Here is a 25,160-nt window from a genome sequence, read left to right as displayed (position 1 = left end):
ATGAAATTCATCACATATGCAACGCTGCACACCATCAAGCAACTGGATGCCTGTGGAAATAAACTGAACAAATGCTCTGCACTGGACCGTATGAGGTGACTGAGCCAATCAGAAACACACTACAGCTAAACGGGTGGAGTTCTCCATCTAGTGGATAGAAAGCAGCATGACAAGGAATGCTACACCAAATGTTCAGGAACTTCTGCGGGGATACAGCAATTTTTTTTTAATAAAGCTTAAACAAAAACTACTATTACTTATTTAAGGTACTAGTTGCAGCATGATTATAACAAAGAATGAAATTATTGGAATGAAACTGGATTATCCATCCATCCATCCATCCTATACTGTTAATCCTACACAGGGTCAGAGAGAGCTTGGAGCTCATCCCAGGCGTCTCTGGGACCAATCTCACTCACACTCACTAACCCATTCATACACTATGCACAATTTAAAGATACCAAGCCAGTCACATGTTTTTGGTCTGGTGGAGGGAACCAGTTTGGAAACCCTCTGAAACACAGAGAAAAGATGCAAACTCTAGTTTGCATCCTAGTGCTAACCACAATATGAAACTATGTGAAGGTTAAAATGTTGTACACTTTCGGTATCGAAAAGCAAAGTCATTGTGTGACCTAAACCCATGACTTAGTATGTTGTGAAACCAACATTATGATATTAAGTACAAGTCATACTTAAAGCTCAAGATATTACATAACTGGTGAAAACGTCTATCCAACTTCATTAAGGAAGTTGGGGCTAATGGTAATAATCATCACCAGTATTTCGCAACAGCAACACCAGTATTTCGTTATCTATTACACATTTTTAGCTACTTTTTAGACACATCCCATGAATTTTTACCCGAGGGTTGTTTGTTTTTGGAAACAAATTAACGTTGCTATACTTATTTTGAGTCAGTGATATTAAGATTGCATGATGTGTTGATACCTGCTAAACGGTAAGCCAATTAGTACACATTTTAAATTCAAGACCCAATCAAAATCAATCAATATCCTGCAGAAAGTCTACACTTGTTTAGTCAGCAGTAGCAATGTCCAAGACAGTGAAGACTGATGAGCATCTCTGGCCTAATTGATCAGGGGTCTTCAGTGTTCAGTATGGATAGTCTGCTATATTAAATAAATCTAAGTGCTGCTACAGCGTATAAGTAGCACTATAGGATAAAAAGAGGTCTATGAGAATGTAGCTAGACACATATAAATTAACATGAGCTAACAAAACTAGCAAGCTACTGAAACCATAAAGCTGTTGATGCAAATGGCAAACATTTTAGCAGTTTCGTAGTCATCATCCGTTTTTTAACGGTCCGCCTGGGAACAAAGATGCTGTGATGCTTTGCTTCCCTAGAAGAAGGAAGTTGTCGTGTTTAGCTTTTCTTCCAAAATATGTGATGTTCACGTTTCGAGTTTCTTAAATGAACGATCTATAGTTGCGCGGAACACAAACTTTACATTTCCACGCCCCTAAACATGGCGCTTATCAAAAGGAATTGCGATTGGTTGCTTTACAAGTCAATCAGATGCCGTCTTAGGCGGTCCTTGGCTAATAATAGCTGCTGTGGAGTCCAGATCTTCTCCAGGCAATCTGAAGCTCTGGCTACATGTGACTTAAGTTAGCTAGCCAGCTGATAAAGCAGGTTTTCACTTCAGCTTCACGTCTTTCATTCACCTAATTCTTCAATAATGCATTCATCCCATAGCAAATATTTACACATGTTAAAAAGTCATTTTGTAAACTTTCTATTCGTTTTTCCATCAGACTTAAATATATACTACCTACTTGTGTAATATTCTTGATCACGTCGTTTGTTCATAAGCAAAGGCAGTGTTTCTTCAGTGGCATTATTGCTTATTATTACTTACTACTCCTATTTCCACCACAACTGGCTTCATCTCTCTGTCTCGCTCAATTAAATAATACAATATTTGCCAGGAGTTGCGTGTTTCGTAGTCATGAAAAACCTAACGCTATGTTCACATATAGAGTGATTTTATAGCTACAAGTTGCTGATCTACTGGTTGCCATAGTAATAGTCTATCATTAGTTTCTCAGCGGGCGTCGCAACTTATGCAACTAATTCTGAAAGAGGTTTCTTGCTGCTAAAATGACACATTCTGGAGGAGAAAGATTTCACTTGTATATAAAATTTCACCATTTATTTGTATCATATCATACATACTCTGATCAGGCATAACATTATGACCACCTGCGTAATATTGCGTTGGTCCCCCCTTTGCTGCCAAAACCCGTCAAGGCATGGACTAGATCACTAGATCCCTGAAGGTGTGCTGTGGTACCTGGCACCAAGATGTTAGCAGCAGATCCCTTAAGTCCTGTAAGGCCAGTGCAGACCGGGAACACCACACAAGAGCTGCAGTTTTGGAGATGCTCTGATCCAGTCGTCTAGCCATCACAATTTGTGACCCTTGTGAATCTCGCTCAAATCCTTACGCTTGCCCATTTTTCCTGCTTCTAACACATCAACTTTGAGGACAAAATTGGCTGATCGGTGTACTGAAGGAGAAGCAGTGAGTGCTCCTTGACACGGATCACATGCGCTCTACTGTCTTCTCCTTTAACAACCAACTGAAACACGTCCTTTCCGTCTGCGTGAACAATCAATAACCAACAAAAAAAAACAAAAAACAACGTTAACGGTTTCATTAGAAGTTTTAATTCAACATTCATAGTACGTTATTCATCACTTTCTAGTTCATATTCAACCAGAAATGATCTATTAGTTACACCATCTTTATCTTTACAGGTGTTAATATAATTCGTCATACATCAGTTCATTTATGTTGTACACTGGGAAATGTCCTTAGAATTACCTAACGTTTTATTTCTTGAAGATACACATTGTATTTGGGCTTAACACTGATTCATTTACTTTTGGGGGGGGGGAAAGATTCCTGTTTGCCATCTCTCTGAGATCTGTAAAAACACCTTCCTTGTAAAAACACTGGCTATATGATACAAAATACAGTAGTAATGGGCGTAACATATTCGTGTTTAATATATTAGTAAGGTTATGACAGAATACTGCATCAGCATGGAGAGCTTTCCAACAGAGCGCTCAGACGTGGTCGTGTTTTTTGTGAATATTTCGTTTAAAAAAAATAAAAATAAAATAAAAAATCGGAGCAAGAAAGTGAGCACAAGTGACTGGAGCTTCACTTCTGGACCACAGCATGAGTTCACATTCAGTCCTATATGCTTCCATGTAGTCATGCGAGAAATATGGGGAAAGTGATATGTTTAGCTCTGTGTGCCATCCTGCTTGAAATTCTGCTCTTCTTCGCTCTGATGGATAAGAGACCAAGAAAAAAAAAGAAAAGACACTCAAACAAAGAAAAAAAAAGAAACATCTGCATGACCGTTTCAGAGCTCTCGAGATAAACAGTTCCAGTCCTTCAGCTCTGGATTCAGGGAATGAGTCTATCCTTTAGTCTATCACAATGCAGTCTGGGTACAAGGCACAGTTCCTGGTTCACCAGCGTTGCGGTCCTCTTCACGTCGGGGAGAGTTTGAGGGTCCTAATGCTCTTCTTGACTGCCATTATAGGCTTTATTTAATATCATACCTGCTCAGTGTCCTAAAAAATCCCTCTCACACTCACTCAGACATGCAATACAAACTGTATTAATCCTCAGGTTAGGTTTATATAGATATACACACACATTCATATATATTTATTTATATAAAATTCATATACTTTCAGGAATGTTAATCTGCTGTGTGTATATGTGTGTGTGTGTGTGTGTATGTGTGTTTGTGTTTTCACGGATACAAAATAACTTTTATATCACACATACAAGAAACATCATAAAAACAGTCTCTTTAAAAAAAATCCCTTAATAAAAATAAGTTCTATTTGTTTTTTAAATGTACAATATATTTTCTTCTTTCCCTCTGGCTCCACGTGAAATGGGGGGGGTGGGGGAACGGGGAAGGTGATCATTATGAAGGGCATTTTGAGCAGCCGCACTCCAAGGTCGTCTCTATCTCTTCGGAGAAGGAGGTGCCGTCTGAGCACTTGAAGCTGACTTTCCGTCTGCGGCTCTTGGTGGGGGCGCAGCAGAGTCCCGGCTGACACGAGCGTGGACAGTCCACCCGGGGGACCTTAGTGGTGGACGTGCAGGTCTTCTGGCCTATGTGATGCTTGAGCAGCTCTCGGACCATCTCGCCCTGACATGTCAGCTCTGGGAGGAGGAGAGGAGACATGTTAGAATGTTCAAACTATAGAAGGAACTTCCTGAAGATGAAGCTGGCCCTCAAGCAAGACCAATAACCCTTAACTCTTAAATCACCTTTGCTCTGAACTCTGCTGCCTAGTTGGGACATGTGAAACAAATTCTTTCCCATAAAAGAATAATCGAGTACCTTGTTAAAATACTAATGGGGATTCTGTATGCTAATTTTATTCGGTTGACCAATTTAGGTCACATTTTGTGTGTGTGTATGTCGTACCGGTGTCACAGGTGCTGCCTGTATACCCAGGTTGGCAGTGGCATGCAGGATTTCCGCTCTCGTCCACTCTGCATTCCCCATGCACACAGTTGTGCCCCCTGCAGGCGGCTGGCTCCTCTCTCCTCTCACAGTACTGACCCACGTAACCCTGTGCACACTTACAGCTGTAGGACGAACCCTTAGGCACACACAGGCCATGCACACACCTGCACCAGAGGGACAGAGAGAGAGAGAGAGAGAGTGAGAGAGAGAGAGAGAGAGAGAGAGAGAGAAAGGGATGGTTATAATAAGAACAAGATCTTGCTGTCCTCATTGCTGTCTGCACCTGCATTACATTTTCAGACCATGTTACCTTTATTATCCATCAGCATAGTGTGTTAAAGGTGCAGTTTGAAAAGTTATCATAAGATCATGGTCAAAGTGAAGCTACAGCACTACCACTTTAATTCTAACATTAAATATCACCTATAGTGTTAGTGCTCTTAGATAACTATTCCAATTTAGGGCTCATACTGTATAAGGGAGAAAGATCTTCCATCATATGGGGTCACAGCTGACCACAGTGTCCAGGAGAGAACAGTCAGAGCCTTATAGTGCAAAACGACTTTGAGGTGAATGCAGAACTAGACACTAAATCTTAAATAAGACTAGGATAATGTGCTTGGCTCATTTCCTGGGAAGGACACAGAGTTTCTCTAACGAAACATCATGGCAAACATCCAGTAACACGTTAAAATAGACCTATATAGAGGTTATGAAAACGTGCACTAGTTTCTCAGCAATATGTCGGGTCCTTGATTTCAAAATAAAAAAAAGGAGAATATACACAGACCAGGCATAACATTATGACCACCTGCCTAATATTGTGCCGGTCCCCCTTTTTGCCTCTAAAACAGCCCTGACCCATGGAGGCATGGACTCCATTAGATGCCTGAAGGTGTGCTGTGGTATCTGGCAGCAAGATGTTAGCAGCAGATCCTTTGTGTCCTGTAAGATGCAAGGTGGGGCATCCATGAGCCCACAAGAGCTGCAGTTTTGGAGATGCTCTGATCCAGTCGTCTAGCCATCACAATTTGGCCCTTGTCAAACTCGCTCAAATCCTTACGCTTGCCCATTTTTCCTGCTTCTAACACATCAACTTTGAGGACAAAATGTTCACTCGCTGCTTAATAATATATCCCACCCACTAACAGGTGCCATGATGAGTCAGTGTTATTCACGTCACCTCTCAGTGGTCATAATGTTATGCCTGATCTGTGTATAAGAGTGTGTGTTTGTGTATGTGGGGTTACAGTACCTGCTGGACTGGCAGGGGTTGGTGTAGCTCTGCTGCTCACACAGTGGGCCACTGCTGCTGGCAGGACACTCGCAGGTCACGCCTGCCTCGCCTCTCTGCTTGCACGGCCCCTGTGCACACACACTGCACGAGTGGCAGCCAGGCAGGATGCCCTCAGTGCCTGTCAGCCCTCTCAGCTCCTGCAGCTCGCCATTGATGCGAACGTTATGGATGCAGCCGTTGAAGGATGAGCGCTCAGCTCCAGTACGCAGGCCGGTGGAGCCGATTGCAGAGGGCACGCCTGAGAGAAACAAATCATACAGAAACTTTACTTGATGAACTTCCTAGCTGATATATTTTGAATATATTTTGGCACGCTCTGTCCTGGGCTGACTCTGGCCCTTGGCTGACTGTGTGATTCTATTCTGTTTATGACCTCATCTTATGACCGAGATATCCTTTGCTTTGTCCTAGAAATTCTTTCTGTTCTGTTTCGATAAACATGTGCTGAACACTGATACTCTGTGATAGTTCTGTAATTGAGATAATCCTTTTCGTAATAAACTCTCCAAACCGCCAGTGAATACGTCAACCACTATGTCCGTTTCTGCTGACGTCTTTTGTTTATCAATAGATAAGACTGAATCCTTTATGCTGTATGAATACTCCCGGTTCATCTCAGTCAATTTCAACGTGTCCTTATTTGTGTGAAAGTTGTTGATCATAGATAAGCCAGGCTGATGGGAAGCATATTTTTGCACATTGTTGCACTGCAGTTTTCATGACAGCTCACATAAAGAATGAAAAACCAATAAATTATACGTCTTTGAGGCTAATTTACTTCAATTAAATGATTTTTAGGTTTGATTTTTTCTCATATAATTATTATCCAGCTTTACCAAAGGTGCCAAGGGTGCCACAGGGGGATGTGGTAGCTCAGTAGTGAAGATGTTGGGCTACTCTTCAGAAGGTTGCCAGTTCACATCCCACCAAGCTGCCACGGCTTTGCCGTTAAGCAAGGCCCTTAATTCTCAGTTGTATAAAATAAGATCAGTTGCTGTGGATAAGAGCTTCTGCCAAATGTAAAATGCCAGTAATTCTGTACATAAGACTAAAATGCTCCAGCAACATTTTTAATGTTCAACAGATCTTTTATACTCATCTGTTATATCAGTATATCTCATCTGTAATGGCCGAAATACCCTGATTAAAGGTAGTATAGAAAAGAGTCAGGGGTTGTGTATATCAGATATACACAAGCCATACGTGTGTGATGTGCTCTCACCTCCGATGTAAAGATGGGTGTTGGGCTCCACCGAGGGTGGCCGTACCAGTTTGCCCAGACTTTTAGGGGCTCCTTTATCCACCACCAGACTCAAAGTTTGATTCTGGATTAATAATTCCACGGTGTGGAAGAGTCCATCGTTCACCGATTCCACACTAACACACACACAGAAAAACAGAAGGAAAGTATTTACTTGGATATTTCAGTATCCAGTTTTAAATGAAAGTTATAATGGATTACTTGATGAAGTATTTTCAAGCCACCAAATAAGTAAAATGTGACGGAAGCGTGACCAGGAAACGCGTTGAGTTCTGCAAAGGCTAAATGTTCCGAATTTCTGTATTTGGCTTAGATGTAGAAGAAGAATGTAACGTTGTAATTTTCAAATACCACGGGATAGAATATTACTGTTATACCACTCAAGAATTCAGCTAAGAGCAGTTTTCCTGACTGAATAATTTAATATGTGCACTTCTGCTGGAGTGTTGTGCACAGTAATGGTGTTTAAAGTCAACCTGTTGTAAGCAGACACTGTTATGTATAGTCATCACAGCATGAGCAACCCCTAATGTACAGGATGAAATATATGTGCGTGCTTTGGCTGAGCAGACGTGATGATTGTGCCAGGTGTATTCTTTAGGTTTGGCATTGATGGGACTAACAGCACTCGGAGAGCTTGTCCTGGCTGAGAGCTCTCTCTAACACAATAAGCAGATCTGACACTTTCTTCCTTATGCACGCATCAACAAACACATTGAATCCAGCTGAGACCGAGTGTGATTTGAGGTAAAGGTTTGGTGGTTGCCTCGGAGCCTGAGAGAACTCATGAGCATGATTTCTTTCACTCATTTTTAATTTTTTTTCCCCCGCCTGATCTTGTTAAACATTTAGAGAGTGCTGAGAGCTCGCTGCGCCCCTCGAAACCTCGGAGAGCAAACGCACGAAGCGTGACAACGAACTCCTGCTCAGCTGGATGATTTTGGCAGGGACCACATGCTGCGCTCACACACTGGAGCTGCAACAAGCTTCTGAGTGCTCCAGCTTCCCACGCTGCTCAGTCCAGGGCATGCTGGACCTGCTGACTGCTGGGTAATTGTGTTTTGTCTGAGCATGGTATTGTAGTGGACCGGGTCATGACCTCACTAACCCCCCTGCAAACTGACATCAGAGCTTGAGAAAGCAGGTCAATTTTGGCTACAGTGACTCGTCTTAGAGGAGTTATTCCTGGAAGGAACAGAGGCAGCTGCAGACAGCTAGAGACAGTGGTTTGGCAAAGAGTTAGACGTAAGACAGCACGAGAAAGAGAGGGAGAGGGAGAGAGAGAGAGAGAGAGAGTGAGGAAGTGAGCAAGAGAGAGATTGTGGCTAAAGAAGTGTGGCTTGTTCTCCTTCTGTACCTAAAACACGCTCTTCCTCTCTTTGCACCCCGTTTCCTTTCTCTGTAAGAAAGAAGAGATCCAAAAACAGCACACGGGCATAACGTGTCAAAACCATCTTTCACTCCTTGGTGAGAATCTGACACTTTCCCTAGCTGCACCACAGCTCACGTTGCACAACCTACGAATTAGCAGCTCAGAATAATGGGGTGTGAGATATGGAAAAAGGTTCTGCGCCTTAACCATAGGTGGTCCTGTTATGACTCCCTGTTACCCCATGACTGGTCCCAGCTGGTCCATGTAGGCAAAGAGAGAAAGAGCGAAATCAATTAAGTAACTTCAGCAAATAATTAAAGCCTGTTTACTTTGCCTAGAATTTGAGCTGGATTTGATTTGTTTTCTTTCCCCAGTGTAAATGCACCAAGGCTACATGTGCACATGATCTAATTTCGATTCAAGGTGGTATGATGAATCTTTTTTCTTCTATAACCGGTTGAATTCCCGGATCTGATCTGTCAGAAGGTGTTGGTTCATTTCTTCTGAGATCAGCTCTGGCGCTGTAGTAGCTACAATTCAAACCACAGGTTTATATTAATGCCGTGATTCTGATACGTTATCACTTCAGTAACAACTCATTCACAGGGACTTGTACAGTAGACACACCACATAATCTACGACTAATAATAAACTGCTTAAAAAATGGTGTATGGTTTCTCGGTAACATGCTGCCTTTTCTGTTTTTATTAACTTGAGACTAAGAGAAAATGACTGTTTCTGACACAAGTATTGAAATGTAACTGCAAATGGAACAGTAATAAAAAAAAAAGTACAAAGCATCGTTCTTTAATAAAGAAATCATTGTAATTGGGTCAAATTGCTGTGTATGTGTGGTAAGAGAAAACTAATCTTCTAGACTTTGGGGTTTAAAAGTAACTCGGCTTAGATTCAGGCCACATAATACCACCTCATCATTGATTATTTTCCAATAACAGCACAACTTGTCATATTTTATTCCTTATATATTATCATGTCCAGTCATATCATGCTTATAAATCATGACTACTTCCAAAACATTCTTTCAATTAAAAAAAAAGAAGAAAAAAAAAGATGCATATACCCGTGTCCAAGTCAAATTATGGCATTAATACATAATTCTTCAAGAGTAAATCTATGAATTGATCATTTTTCTTATCCAAAGTGCACATAAAGATCAGCGTACCTCAGGAACTCAACTCCTGGCCTCCTTTCCTGGATCTTGGCTCAACACAGACACGTGTGGTTTATATTATAGCCTCATAATTCAATTCCATGTTTGCAAACGCTCTCTTTGTGAGCAGCACAAGGGTCCATTTGCAAAGACCCCCAAAAACGTTCCCTACAGTCTGCTTAATCCCCCACATACCACATACGCCTTTCTTTATTACAGGTTACGGATAGTGTCTTCGAAAGCAGTCTGGCATTAACAGTAGCCCCAGGAGTTAAGAGGCTAAGACGGAAGAGGTGGCTTTTTGTATTATGAAATAAACCTGAGATTAAATACACATAGCCAGACTAATCCTTTCATTTCAGCCAGGCGGAGGTATATTGGTAAAGCCTGGACAATATAACAATGTCAGGAACTCGCTTCACAAGTGCTGTACCACTAGATGGCACCAGACACCAAACCAGCATCAGGACCTATTCAAAGCAGCGACCACTTTAAGTTTCGAGTGCCCGTTTATTGGACCCTATAAAAACAAACAGAACGCTGCCGATGATCTGAACGGCCTTGTGTCCCTCTCTCTCATGCTGGGAGAAGTCAATTTCCTGTCAGCTGAAAATAAAACACCCTCCATGAAACCGCATTATAAACAACACACGTACACAAAGTAAGACACAATTACCGGAGCCTTCATCTGGGAAAGTTATCTAAATCAGTGAACCTACAGACATATTTACGTTTTCCAAATTCAATTATCTGGCACTATCCTTTGCTTACAGAACAGTCACAGCAGACCGGCTGAAGGCAACGGTACACAGGCAGCCAGTACAGTTATGGATTGCAGCTGTAACCTCAATTAGGCCTCTTTTGGAGCTGAGGAGGTAAGTTATGTGCTTGTTTAGTGAACAGAAACTCAAAAGGGTGGGGGAACTGACTGATTTCAACAGACTTCTGATCCGTGTGAACCTCTGTCAGCGCAAGTAGGAGTCTTTTACCAAAAATGTCAGAAGCGATGTTTTCTTGTGTGTTCGAGTGGCACAGTGGTATTTTCCAGTGACCTCCAAATAACACTGTAGTTAGTCAGGCCCAAAGGAGCTCAACATTTAGCTCTGAGCCCTAACCTGGTCTGATCTGAGTGAAGACTATCATACTCCAGTTCCAAAATTCAGCTGCGTTTTCCAGCAGTCCAGCCCTGCTTACCTCAATCCCTGCTTGGCTCCTGTTTTCCTAGCACTTCAGTCACATAGGAACTGAGAGTTAATCCCAGATGGAGGAAGGAAAACAGCCAATAAAAACACACCCTGACCCCCCATCACCCTGCTGTGCTAGGCGTTAGATCCAGTTGATGCGGAAAACATTAGCCTCATTCTGTGAAACTGGGTTAGGCGTGGCGCATGGCAGACCAAGCCATACTGTGTGGGACAAGAGAGAGTTGCAATTCCAACCTTCTTCTTCAATTTCCTCTGATGGATTCACGAAAGCTGGTGCTCCCTTTTGAGCAAGTGCCTACACTGCTTCTTAAACTAATGGAGAGATTAGCACTGGGTTTTCAATAAGGGCAGAGCATTAGCAAGCAGTGCGATCTGGGCATTCATCTAAACCTAACGATGCTTTAGTGCTAGTCAAGTCCGCTCTCTTCTATCTCGAATCCCCAATCTGCCGATATTATTACAGTGTGATAAGTATCCTTCACCCTCCACAAGCATTCTATCACATCATTCTCTCCAGGGTCTAATCTGTCTTTCTCAGTTCCTCTCCACAGAACTCTCTTGCTTCTCTACTGTTCATCATTCCCTCCCTTGGCTCTAAATCTCACAAAAACATGCTGAGTTTCAGATATGGAGAAGGTGAAGAAGCTTTGGCCTGTCTTCTGATCCACGCCTCACAGATGCTTCATGACTCAATGGGACATTCAGAAGTCAATCACCTTCAGCGAAGCCCCTGAACCAGAGCTCTACGATGCTCAGGCCCAGAGCTCTAAGATGCTCGGTCTCAGCCAATGAAACTTCACCTCTCTGTTTCCCCATGGCTCAGCGTTCTGGGATGGGACGGAGTTACAAATTTGAGCAGCTGCTGCATGGACCTCACTGGCTTAGCCATGACATGGAAAGCTCAGGAACATGCTGGCTTGACTAGTGAGCTCTGCGTTGTATCATATCAAGCTAATGAAGGTAGACAGGGGCGAATTTGCCTTGTAGTCGGCGAAAACTCCTCTCCATTCCATCTTCCACAGCTCAGCACTATCGCACCACAAGCCCGGAGACAATGGCCTTCAGGCACGCCAAAACCACAGAGCACTACGTCATCAGGGGAAAAAACAGACTAATGAGAGGGTAAGCATGCAAAATAAGGCCATGACGCATCTCGACTAGAGCCGCAGAAATCACCATCCAGAACACAGCTGCACTCAGGAGAAGTGCACCGGGTTCATCAAGTCTGAACTACAAATCTGACACTCTGAGATTGTCTCTATTCATACTAAACCAACCGATAATCAGCGAGCGGTGCATACTAGTCAAATAACTGCACAGCTTAGTGCTAATATTGAGTAATAATAGGCTATTATATCGCACACAGACAAGACTCCAGGATGAAGTGCTCTTTTTACATGCTTTGACACTCCCGACACAGATATCGATCGGGCTGTAGGCAATGGCACAAGTTAAGAGAGGCCCTCTTTTTCAGAGCTACCCAGAGATACGGTCTGGATCAATAAAATGCTATCTGGTGTGCTGGGACAGGAAGGCTGGCTCAGATCAGAAACCAGTCACAACTGCCACATCTCAGTGTGCACTGATCCGCTATGTGAAAGGAAAAGGTCTTAAAGGCATTCTCGCTGCGTGAATTCGCCAGCTTTATATTCACTCTCGGCATCTTTCAAATGATGCGTCTAGACTTCAAGAACTCGGAGAAGTTGCTGAAATACGGTCAAACAACTTGAGCACGGCGTCTCGAATATTTATGAAGAAAGCCCCGTTGTTTGGCCAGCGGTGCCAGCTTAACTGTACTTGAGTAAACAGAGAGACAATGAACCATAAGAGGAAAAAAAAACATGTGGCATTTAGGGTTTTTCTCGGTTGAAAATATGAAATACATTTCAAATAAACTACCAGTCAAAAATGTGGACACACTGAATCAAGGGTTTTTACCATTTTCTATTATTTTAAAATAACAATGGTGACGTTTTTTTTTTGGAGAAATAACACATATGACTGAGAAACATGTTCAACAAATAAAACTCTTCCAGATTTGAAATTCAGTATTCTTGCACACTCTTGGCATCTTTTCATGAGAAAGCTTTACCCAGCTACGGTTTCTACATGTAATAAAATCAAGCTGTAAATAAAATCTGTGTTTAGAGAGACATTTTAAGTAAAATATCTTATTATGGATACGTACATATTTATTTAGAAATAAGATTTGACTTGAACAAATCAAAATGCCTATATAATACATCCAAATTGTCCATACTTTTGACTGCTAGTGCACTAAAAACAACTATATCAATTGAACCATCCCTTTAAGCCATTTTCAGACATTTCCTATATTTAGTATTCTTTACAAGAGAAAGCGGAACAGATTTGTTGTTGAGCCGCACACCAACCTCTTCTACCTGCCACCGAATCTACATTACAATAAACATTTGAGACACTTATATCGGTACCGAAAGGCCACAACGTTGATGAGCTGCTTGAAAACTGACTAAATGTCATTAGAATCTTGGTGGAACCTAAACAAGGTTTCTAAATTACAGCCAACGATTCTGGCAGTTAAAAAGACGCCCGTGGGGAGGCGTAAAAGCCAAATAAGCCGAGCTTATTTGTGAAGCTCGACTGAGCAGAGCAGTCCAAACTGGATCTCAGTGTTTGTACAGAAATGGTGTGTGTATGTGTATGTTTATGTATGTGTGTGTGTAAGAGGGAGAGAGAGAGCTACCTGACGAGGGGTAGAAAAAAAATTCAAGTAAACCCTGGCTTTGAGGATTAGGCTTTGAAGACTGGGCTGAAATGTTACCCTCAATCACGTGTTTGGCCAAGAGCGTCGTCTCAAATATTAGGTATGTGTGTGTATCATATGAGTCAATATCTTCAGGGTAGACAAATGAGTACTAAGTGAACCGCTTTAAGATAGTAGTGTGTGTTTAGGGTTAGTATAGTATTGTATTACATTAGGGTGGCCTGTGAATACAAAACATATTGACCAAATATACAACAGCTAATCAGTAGACAAAACAGTAAAAGCAAAAAAAAAATGTTAACTCGACGATCGATCATTGCACAAATCTGTGTTTATTCTTATCTTTTATTTTTATCATTCGTGTGCCGTCAGCTTTTCACGGCATTAACGTGAGTAAGTGAAATATCCGAAATCCTGCCTGAAGGAAGCTGACATTATTTAGAGGAAAGAATTAGTCCTCGTTGTAATGACTTCACATTTAATTATTTCCACTAGGCTAATTAGATAACTGAGTGAAAAAGTCTCGGTGATAGTCAGACGCCATGTCCAATCAGCAAAGAGCATGTACTGTATGTTCAAGATGGCCCTACACTTTCCCTTTACGCTTGTGTGTTTGGATTTGTTGTTGTTTCACTTTTCTGTTGTGTTTGGAATTTGCTTTTGTGTTTTGGATTTGCTTTCATGGTTTGATTTGCCGTCATGTTTTGCTTTGTTGTTGTGTTTTGGATTTTCTGCCATGTTTTGGATTTTCTGATATGTTTTGGATTTGCTGTTGATTTTTTATTTTCTTTTTGTTTTGGCTTTTGTGTTTTGCTTTGCTTTTGTGTTTTGGATTTGTTGTTGCTGTGTTTTGTTTTTCTCTGCAATGTTTTCGATTTTCTGTTGTGTCTCTGAATTTGCTGTTATGTTTTCGATTTACTGTTGTGTTTCTGATTTACTGTTGTGTTTCTGATTTACTGTTGTGTTTCTGATTTACTGTTGTGTTTTTGATTTACTGTTGTGTTTCTGATTTACTGTTGTGTTTCTGATTTACTGTTGTGTTTCTGATTTACTGTTGTGTTTCTGATTTACTGTTGTGTTTTTGATTTACTGTTGTGTTTCTGATTTACTGTTGTGTTTCTGATTTACTGTTGTGTTTCTGATTTACTGTTGTGTTTTTGATTTACTGTTGTGTTTCTGATTTACTGTTGTGTTTCTGATTTACTGTTGTGTTTCTGATTTACTGTTGTGTTTCTGATTTACTGTTGTGTTTTTGATTTACTGTTGTGTTTCTGATTTACTGTTGTGTTTCTGATTTACTGTTGTGTTTCTGATTTACTCTCGTGTCTGTGAATTTGCTGTTGTGTTTTGGTTGTGCATTTATTACGATATGTTTTCAGATATCTGGTGTATCCTTACCTGTACACAGTTGTAGGAGGGTACTTGGCGATGTCATACATCAGTCGTATGTGGCCTTGATACAGCTCCACAGCCAGCGGGTCATGATCCTCCTTATAAAACAGCATGCCGTTGTCCTTATCAGTAGCCACCTAAATGCGGACAGAAATAAGAACCATAAACTTACAGTGACACCTAACCCACGGAATGGGAAAAAAAACCAGCTGGATTTAACACCTGGAGTTGGGTAGGTCATATCAACCAGAAATCCTTGAGTCAGTAGCAGCACTCAAATCACACTAAGGGCTTGAAGATTTATGGTTCATGAAGTGTAACAGCCTGACTCTGTATGAAATAATCCCAAGTGGAGCTTTCACACTCTTGCCCAATAGCCTGGAGCCATGCAAGGCAAGTAGCATGACCACATGATGAGTGCTAGTGCTGAATTTCAACTAAAAGACATTTCACACACACACAAAAAGTCATGCCTTGGTCTCACAACCAAGGGCTGCCTATTTGGCTCCCTTATATTAATCAGGAGTGACGGTAACGTATTTTGTCCGGCAAACCCCTTCTACGTGTGCAGATGTTGCTATCTCAAAGTCACCAGCTCACCTCTGCAGGCAGATGAAGAATACGCCGGCTATTTTTATCTCCTCCCACTTTAATTAACATTAGACTGCCCTGTCGGCGGCAAGGCGAACGGCTCATTTGTAGCGGAGATGCAATCCAGCCGTGACGAGGGGGCTCATGATTGCAGCCGATAACAGAGCCGGCTCAACTTCCATTACCATAATATATGTCCTCTAGGGAGGTATTATTCATGCTAGTGGACAAAAGGTGACATTCTAATAATGTCAGCGGGGCTGGACCGAGAGCTTCAACTGATAAAAGCCCTGGAACAGATGTTAGGATGGTAGATCGCTTTCCATGCCTAGGCTAGGTGAGACAGATCAGACTGAGAGACAGGCTTGGACAGCTCAGCAAGCAGGCCTGCTACAGAGCAGACTGATAGCGATGGCTGCCTGTGTCAGTGTGTTGATAGGGGTTGAGTAGGAGGAGGAGGATGTTGTGGATAGATCTTGCTGTTGGATGTTTGACTTGGATGTCTGTCCACAAGGTAGTTCAGGAGACTGTGGATAGATTGTGGGTGTGAGAAATATGCTGGTGACTGACCTTAAGTGGTGGTGTATTATGTCTACAGCAGTGTATCCTATTCCAAATACTGGAAAGTTCAAACACCTAATTCAACTCTCAAATCACTTCCAAGCCACCAGGGACGTGAATCAGATTTGGTTAAGACTTTGTAACTAAACTATGCAGCCTGCAGGGAAACATTTTCTTTCAGTAACTAAAACCTTGTGAGCCGTAAATGGCACTAGAGCAAATTCTAGATTTGCGTTCAGACTTGGGCAAAAACCAATGCTTCAGATTTATAAGGTTAATTTGAAGACGTATGACATCAAAGGCATCCCACAAGAGTATCAGATTACCAGCTAGTTCCGAACGTTTATCCACAAACAAGGTAAATTGCAAATGTCAGAGAAAATTGTCACTGGGATATGATCCATCAATGACTTGCTGTGATTAAGTGAGCAGTGAGTGAACGTACTAAAGCCTCTTTATGACAGCAAATCATTTATAGCTGTGTTCTGTGTTGAAATATTAGTTCTTTCCGCTCGTCGGAGTCACAGAGAACAGTCTTCAAAATGAAGGATGTGAGAAAAACAATTGAAAATGCACATTATAGCAAAGGACAATCAGTCAGTTAGAAAGAGGGATGGCTTGTATACATGTACACTCTTTTACAAAGCTAAAAACGACATTGAGATAATCTTTCACGTTTGTCATTTTTGGCTTTTAACAAACGTCTCAAGATGGTATTATTTTGGATTTCGGTTCAAAACAAGCACCATACCACAACTGTAAGCTGTATAGAGAATATTATGAAGAAGTGAGGCTGGGGCTGATTTCTTTCCAGCCCAGACTGTAGCTTAGCAGACATCTTATCTTACACAGCTTATCAGTGACTTTCGTCTCAGAAAATTACACACAATGAAAGCTGGATCTGCCCTGCCTTTGGGTTGATATTATTTAAGCCACTTCACTGACATATTTGTGACACGTCATCAGCAGTGTCCGAGAAGGCGCATGGAAAACAGCTGCAGGTTCAATAAATGTGAACGAGGTGGATTGTTCCTTAAAATGCCTTTAGTGGAGAAACTGAAAGTCGAAAGAGTATCACACATTGTCCAATCGAAGTACGATTGAACAAAAAGGATATACAGGAGAACCAGAATTTTAGTGTTATCTCATGAATACAGATACATGAGTGTGTGTAATAGGCGGCCTCACATCATTCTTACCACGCCATCAACGAGACATTGTGATACACTGATCAAACTTAATAGTTGCATTCTTTAGCTGTTGATAGTCAAAGAAAAGGAAGAGGGACTGTGCTTTTTCATTGGCCACCAGTTCAGGTTCTTTTTGTCCTAAAAGCCTTTTTTTTTTTTTACTAATGGATGAAATCAATAACAACAACAAATTTTTAGCTAAAAATAGTGTAGAGGTTTTATCATAAGTGAAATTTGAAAACTCCATCAACAAACTGTTTCATCATGTCTACAGCAATCAGTTCCAAACACTGGAAAGTTCAAACACCTAATTCAACTCTCAAATCACTTCCAAGCCACCAGGGACTTGAAACAGATTTGGTTAAGACTTTGTAACTAAACTATGCAGCCTGCAGGAAAACATTTTCTTTCAGTAACTCAAACCTTGTGAGCTGTAAATGGCACTAGAGCAAATTCTAGATTTGTGTTCAGACTTGGGCAAAAACTAATGCTTCAGATTTACCCGGTTAATTTGAAGACGTATGACAACGAAGGCATCCCACAAGAGTATCAGATAACTAGCTAGTTTAGTTTGCAGAAATGTTTATGCGGAAAGGTTTACGTTAATTTGCTAATGGCAGAGACAATGGACAGTAGGCTATGATCCAGCCATGCCTTGCTATGATTCTGATACATCCTCAAAAAGGAAAGGAAGAGGATTTGTGCTTTTTAATTGGCCACCAGTTCAAGTATAAGATACTCTAATAGTTTTTGTGTGCTATGCTAATTTTATCTTTTCGCCATTGGATTGAAATCAACAACAAAACAACAACACATTATGGGTAAAAATAGTCTAGATTGTTATCATCATTGGTAATGAAATTTAAAAACTCTCCATCAACAAGCCTTTTTCTTCCACTACTTTGACGCGGCTGATATAATCTGGTTGCGCAAATCGCCCATTGAACAAATAACCCCTTTCAGTCGTTTTGCCCTTAACGGTGACATCATTACACACTGACACGATGATTATTGTCATCACTGTGACTCTTCCAGTTTCTCTCGAATTAGTGGAAAGTATGTTGGCAGTGGTAGCTCAGTGGTTAAGATGTTGGATTACTGATCGAAAGGTTTTGAGTTTATATTGCCGCACTGCCAAGCTGCCACTGCTGGGCCCTTGAGCAAGACTCTTAAACCTCAACTGCTGTGTAAATGAGATAAATGTACATCTCTCTGGGTAAGAGTGTCTGCAAAATGCTGAGAGTAATCTTACAAGTTTCTTTTGTTTGAATGTGCCGTGGAAATCTGTAGACAAAACCGGAATCTGGTTATTGGGAAGGATCGGCTGACTGCCTGTAGCTGCTTCTGAATATTTACTGGCCTGCATATCTAATCTAACACACCTGCTTTATGAAGATTAGATTAGATATACAGGAGCAGGGTTGGTGGACAGGAAAAAAATATAAACAAGCTGCCCTGATATCTGTTTTGAATAAGTGCTTTAGTGATGTGGGCCGTACCTGCAGGGATATATGAGTGGAAGGACGGATAGTAGAGCCGGGTAGCTCTATGTACGTGTCTTTCCCGAGGAAGTGGGCTGTAAGCATCTTCTGGCACTTGTTTCCGAAGAAGCCGGGCAGACAGCGACACACAGGTTCACCCTCAATCAGAAGACACTGAGCTCCGTTCTGGCAGTCCGACTGATCGCATGGACTCGTCTTCTGGAGCAGGATCATGGGAGGAGGGTTTTCACAGAACAGCCCGCTAAACATGGAAGGAGAAAAGAAAAGCAAATACATATAAACATTCAGGCTTGAACGAAGCTGCTGATCGGATGGTCGGCAAGCTGAGCAGTGCTACTAATCTCTTACATAGATTAACCAGACGTTCTTGTTACTAAGATGAAAATCATGTTATAATATTGATACAGTGCCAGTGTGGGTGGTAAGCCGAATTAATGTAGAGCACAAGCCGCTAACACTTAATTACCAGCCACTGCAGTGAAAGAGCTATTGTTCATCTGGCTGCTGCAGTAACAATGTGCACAAGAGACACAGGGACTTTCAGAAACTGATGAGTTGTGCCATCCTGCTGCTCGCTGGCACTGATAGCACCCAACACACACACATGTTTAGCACACACAAATACCAACACACATACACACACACACACACACACACACGCATGCACGCTCACTCAGATCCACAAGGCAGTCCCACACTTATAGCACTATAATTAGCCACATGGAGATTCATCTGCCGTTCGGCTCGGATGAGACAGCCTTGTGCCATATAATAAAGCACCATCTGTAGCTCAGGAGCCTGGGGTGTGTTTGTGTGTGTGTGTGTGTGTTTGTGTGTGTGTGTGTTTGAGCGTGTGTGAGTGTGAGTGCATATGTACTTCAACATACGGCTGTGTGTCAGGGCTGTCAGAACTTTTGAACTTTCATAATATTTGCTTATCTGAAGAATCCCCCCCCCCCCAGTTTAAGATCCTGTGTTCTCGTTTTAAGCACCTAAACATGCTTCTAAAAGGTTCTGGGCCTTGTGGTGCTGTAATGTGGAAAAAGAGATCTAAATAAATGCATGTCTTTTATAGTGTACTTTATTTTCGCACATTTCTATAATTAGATTTTGTAAATAAATCTGTAACATGTGTTCATTCATTCATTCATCTTCTGTAACCACTTTATCCTGGTCAGGATTATTTTGGATTCAGAACTTATTCCAGGAAGGCAGGACCAGAGGTGGAAATACACCCTGAATGAGCTCCACACACACATTTACACTGAAATAGATAGATAGATAGATAGATAGATAGATAGATAGATAGATAGATAGATAGATAGATAGATAGATAGATAGATAGATAGATAGATAAGCAGATAGATAGGCAGAGAGACAGCTAGAAGGATATCATATAGATACAGATATATAGATAGATGTGTTTTTAGAGGTGTTTTCCCTGCTTACTGTTCCTGGAATAAAGTCTGAATCAACTGTGAACTGAACCAGCATAAACCAGTGGTTACTGGAAATCCATTAATACGCAATTTGACTTATAATCCAGTCTAGGTGTCCATGTGCATGTGTAAACAGGTACTATGTGTCTTACCTGAAACCATCCTTGCAGACACACGTGTAGCCGTTGATGGCATCCACACACTCAGCCCCATGCTGACACTTGTTCTCCAGACAGTCATTGTAGTCCTGCTCACAGTGCTGCCCCACATAGCCTGGCAAACACTCACACCTACAACACACATACACACCACATGTACTGAACGAGCTCCAATCCATGTCATGCATATCATCTGCTTTCAGAATTCTAAAACAAAGCTCAGTCCCTCTGAATCCTGACCTTTCAGCCCTGAAGATGACACACATACCTGTAGCCCTTACTGAGAGGCACACACTTGGAGTCATGCTGGCAGGGGTCAAACCCAGGCAGGCAGGGGTCCACCACCTCTTCACACAGGTCTCCTAATACACATAGACACATACGCAGACAGATATAACCTCTGCAACACCTGCCTGTGCAGCTGTCACAGCTGTATCACATGCTAAACAGCTCAAACCGCAGTAGTAAAAAATTAGCTAGCAGTTGCATGGAGAATGGGTCATCCTTGTGTTTGATGACTCCCTGGAGGTCTACTGACATTTTTTTACATCTTTGCCCAATGTCAGTCTAAAGTGTGTGTGTGTGTATGTGTGTGTGCACTGGCAAAGCTACAATGCTCCAAAACCCTTCTGAGAGCTCTAAATCATTCCTTCTAGAAGCTTCAGTGTGACTTTTTTATCCTTTCACCTGCTGCTGGACATCCCCTCTTTCTCTCTCTCTCTCTCTCTCTTACACACACTCTCTCACACACTAAGCCCTCTGTTCTTCTACCATCTACTTGAGGGTCTTACTGTTTTATAGTGAAGAAATACAAATGTAGCACACACATGGAAACAGATGTAGCCTCCCAGGCTCTGGATGAGCTCGCCAGGCCCGCTTCCTCACCCCCACCCCCCACCCCTCCCACCAGACTCTGGGGCTTTGACTGGATGTTGAGTGGAGATGCAGTTAAACATGTGCAGCCCTCTGTGGCCCGCTGTTTCCTCTACCCAGCTCAGCATCTGCGCCCGCAGCCTGGCAAACGGCTGCGGCTGTGGCTTTTTAATCAAATCTACATGGTTAAACTGAAGGGCATTTAAGATCCAATAGGATGTGGAGAGATCACTATAGTGCTAAACTAAACAGAAGCAACACAAAACCAGAGCTGCAGAAACGAGATCAGGGAACGGGTTGAAGGATGGAACCAAAATACTGTATTGTTATCATCATACACATTACAACACACTTGAAAACCGTACAATTGGTTCAAATTTGTCCAAAATGATGCACATTTATGGGACTGCACATTTGCCAGGAACTTATTATGAAACACTCGCATAGACGTCAGGATCTTCTGTGAAGAAAAAACATTTTTGTGTAGGCATATTATGATAGAATATTAAACTCCAGCTTAATTTTAGCTTCATATTCGTAGCCTAGTATTTGTAAACGTATTAATAATAATACTATTATATGAAATCTGTATCATTTATGCTTTCAGCTGGAACTACCTACAGAATCAATGTAGCTCATAGGTAGCTCATTTTCTGCCTAATGTTCCTTCAATCCTTCAGGAAAACAGTAAATACTGACTTTTGGAAAATCGCCTTAAACTATAACAGCTATATAACAGCTCTGGTATGACTCCTTAACGTTACAGCTTAGCTTCATTTCAGTTAATACAGCTGAATATTTAAAATCTTTGGAAAATCAATGAAATTCAAGACATGTCCCTAGACATTAGTGTATTATAAATAGTTCTAAGTACTATAATGAGGTCTGGCTTTCTGTTTTTTTTCCAGCATAGGGAAACAAGTTGAAGTTGTCCATGCTTATTGGCTATACACTACAGACGCAGTGGACAGAAATTATGTTTTATTAAACAGAAAAGGACATTGTCTCTATGGTTTGATATTTTCCTGCACCATTCTTCCTTCTGAATAGCAACACTACAGATGATCCCTTACTCCAGCTCTCTGGGTCGTTAATGTATTTGATGACAAATCATCAGATTTTGGATTCAAGTGTTAGTAGATGTCTTTACACCGAGGATAATGGTGGTGCAAACGGTTAAGTCTCCGGTTGTTAATCAAAAGTGTGGAGAATCAATCCCCAGCATTGTCAAAACTGCCCTTGGGCAAGACGCTTAACCCTCTCTGACCCAGTGGGGCTGTATAATAGTTGACCCTGCACTCTGACCCCAACTTCCTAAACTGGAATATGTGAATAAAAGAAGTTCACTGTGATGTAATGTACATGTGGCAAATAAAGGCTTCTCTTTATTTATTTGTTTGTTTGTTGTGTCTGAAAATTCAGGCTTGGTTTGGTGCCACATAATTATAGTGAGCGACTTACAGGGATGAGAACATACTCATATAACTTTTTGTGAACTCAAAACAAACCTTTGGCAATTTAGTAAAGTGGTGCTTTACTTTAATTTCTATAATTCTATAAATGGTGTTGTCTTTTAGCTGCTACCTGTCTGTGGTCACCACAGAGGATCATCCAATTCACATATTTTGTTTTGGGACAGGTTTTATGCTGGACGCCCTTCCTGATGCAACCCTCACATTTTATCTCAGTTTGGGACCGGCACTAAGGGTTAACCCCTCAGTGGCTGGATTAGTTCCTGGCCCAGGAGAGCGCAGGATCCACCAGGTAGAGCTGTCAATTTTTTTAACAATAATCAAATGTACATTAAAACATGACATGAAAAATTCTTAATCAATCTATAATTTGTGCAGACTAAGCGCAACAGACATGCTGTTTAGCATCTGATCCAGCAGGGGGCACTCTAACAGTTTTGAATGCCCTTTTGACCCATCAGTATATTAAGCTAATGATACGAAAATGGAAGCTAACAGCAAGCAGCGGAGCTGCCTTGAGCAGACAATTACAGCCCCAAATCATCTAAAAAGCAGCGTGTGTCAGTATTTTGGGTTCTACACTGTAGATAGACAAAGTTACAGTCAATGATAAAGCTGTTTGTTGACTTTGTTGACCTCCACTTCAACAAATCTTCAGGGTCACCTATTGACTTACCCCCACAACGAGGCAGCAGAAAGTCGGACAGAGGCACAGACGAGTGGAGCAGTTAATAAAATGCTCAAAAGAATTTTTGGGTTGCGGAAGACTTTTTTGAGGGGGTGGGCGGGGTGGGTCGGCGGCTATATATTTGAATACATTCAAAACAAATTGCATGACATTTTATATTCGTTCAGTGACAGCCCTACCACCAGAGATATTCAATACCTATATAAATAACTACTTATATAGTTCTATAACATTTTATTGCATCCAGTGTTTCTCTTCTTTGTCTCTATCTGCAGTATTACAGCTCTGTCCATTGGCTCACTTTGCACCTCATGCCTCAGGTTACAAACAAAAACACTGCACACAACCTAATACACACAGCATGTTTGGTTCATGTGGTGCAGTTGGGTTGATACTGGCTTGAGCTCATTCTCTCACTGCAATTGACTCGCATTCGAATTCACTCTGACACCCCTGCTTCGCACCCGAGTATGAATTTCTGTCTGCTCACCTGCATAAATGAATCACAGCAAGGCTAAACAAAAACGCACCCTTCAAATAGCACCTGAAACGTTAGATTCCTGTGAAAAAAAAAACCCAACCCTGGAGTGCGTCTGAGTACAAAATCGAGTGCACTTTACACAGGAGTGTGATTGAGGAAGAGGAAAACTGTTTACAGGAGTTCTAATTGTGGACCTGCTTTGGGGCTTCCCTTCTCGTCAACCGCTCGGCTTTATACAGCAGCTGTGTGTAGGGCAAAGCCTACAGTTTCGGCTTTCAGTCCAGAGCTGGTACCACAGTGGGCAAACACACACACACACACACACATGCTCCCAGAGGAGGATACAATTAGACTTCCTGTGAGTAATAACAGGGCTTGCTGAAAACAGCTGCATCTCTCCTCTTACTCCTCTCAGTCCTGCAGTACGCAAGCAACAGCCTTTACTCTAACACTGCTGAGTCAGGACGCCTGTCGCACTCCTGCTTTTCCTTCACACATTACCCTCTTATAGTTTTTTGTATTAATTCAAAGCTATCTTAAGTGTATAAGGTGCCAATGAATAAACAAGAATTGCCCTGTAGCCGTGTAACAAAAAACAGCAAACAAAGCAATAACTCCGGGAGGAAATACACTCCTCAAACAATGTAATCCCACTGAATGGGATCTGAGCTCAGCTGAGTAGCACCTGGTGTCTTATTGCTAAACCCTCTCTGTGTGTGTGTGTGTGTGTGTGTGCTGGCTCTAATAACTGTAAGCCATCACCGTGTTGCTGCACTGAAGCGGGTTTCAACAGTACCTCTGTAGTTGGAGGAGCAGACGCAGGTGTAGTTGTTGATGCCGTCCACGCAGGTGGAGTTATTCTCGCAGTCGTTGTCTTCACAGTCATCTGGGTTCACCTCACACCGATCGCCCTCGAAACCAGGCAGACACACACAGCTGGAGTGAGATGGAAACAGAGTGAGGCTGCTGTTATCTCTGGTGGTAGTGTTAGAGAAACTTGTATACACAATTTATACATTTTATCACGTTAACACTTTAACCTTAGTGATACCGAAGCACTCAGATGATCCTCTAACGTGGAGCTAATCAGACTCTTAACTGCTAAAACCTATGATTGCTGTAGCTGTCAGTAATGATGAGGATTTACTAACACTTTTTAGCTAACTTTATTTCCAACATTAGTTAAGATGGACATCTCATAAACTTCAGCATTAATGTAAATGTT

At 41.7% G+C, this 25,160-nt stretch overlaps 1 protein-coding gene across 1 annotated transcript in view; it reads right to left on the bottom strand.

Annotated features, from left to right (window-relative positions):
- Positions 1 to 2,909: 2,909 nt before the first annotated feature.
- Positions 2,910 to 25,160, bottom strand: part of slit3 (slit homolog 3 (Drosophila)) — a 167,175-nt gene continuing 144,924 nt past the window's right edge. Inside the window, exons 28-36 of the mRNA XM_058396991.1 lie at positions 24,732 to 24,871; positions 20,690 to 20,783; positions 20,416 to 20,553; positions 18,822 to 19,065; positions 14,987 to 15,117; positions 7,056 to 7,210; positions 5,792 to 6,071; positions 4,495 to 4,700; positions 2,910 to 4,226 (exon numbers count right to left, since the gene is read on the bottom strand). Of these exons, the coding sequence (XP_058252974.1) occupies positions 3,985 to 4,226; positions 4,495 to 4,700; positions 5,792 to 6,071; positions 7,056 to 7,210; positions 14,987 to 15,117; positions 18,822 to 19,065; positions 20,416 to 20,553; positions 20,690 to 20,783; positions 24,732 to 24,871 (1,630 nt within the window). The 3' untranslated portion in view covers positions 2,910 to 3,984. The remainder of the gene's footprint in view (positions 4,227 to 4,494; positions 4,701 to 5,791; positions 6,072 to 7,055; positions 7,211 to 14,986; positions 15,118 to 18,821; positions 19,066 to 20,415; positions 20,554 to 20,689; positions 20,784 to 24,731; positions 24,872 to 25,160) is intronic.

The sequence above is a fragment of the Hemibagrus wyckioides genome, linkage group LG08, assembly GCF_019097595.1.
Source record: "Hemibagrus wyckioides isolate EC202008001 linkage group LG08, SWU_Hwy_1.0, whole genome shotgun sequence".
NCBI classification, from domain to species: Eukaryota; Metazoa; Chordata; class Actinopteri; order Siluriformes; family Bagridae; genus Hemibagrus; species Hemibagrus wyckioides.
The sequence above is the reverse complement of the archived record's forward strand: the minus strand, read 5'-3'. Positions and strand labels throughout refer to the sequence as shown.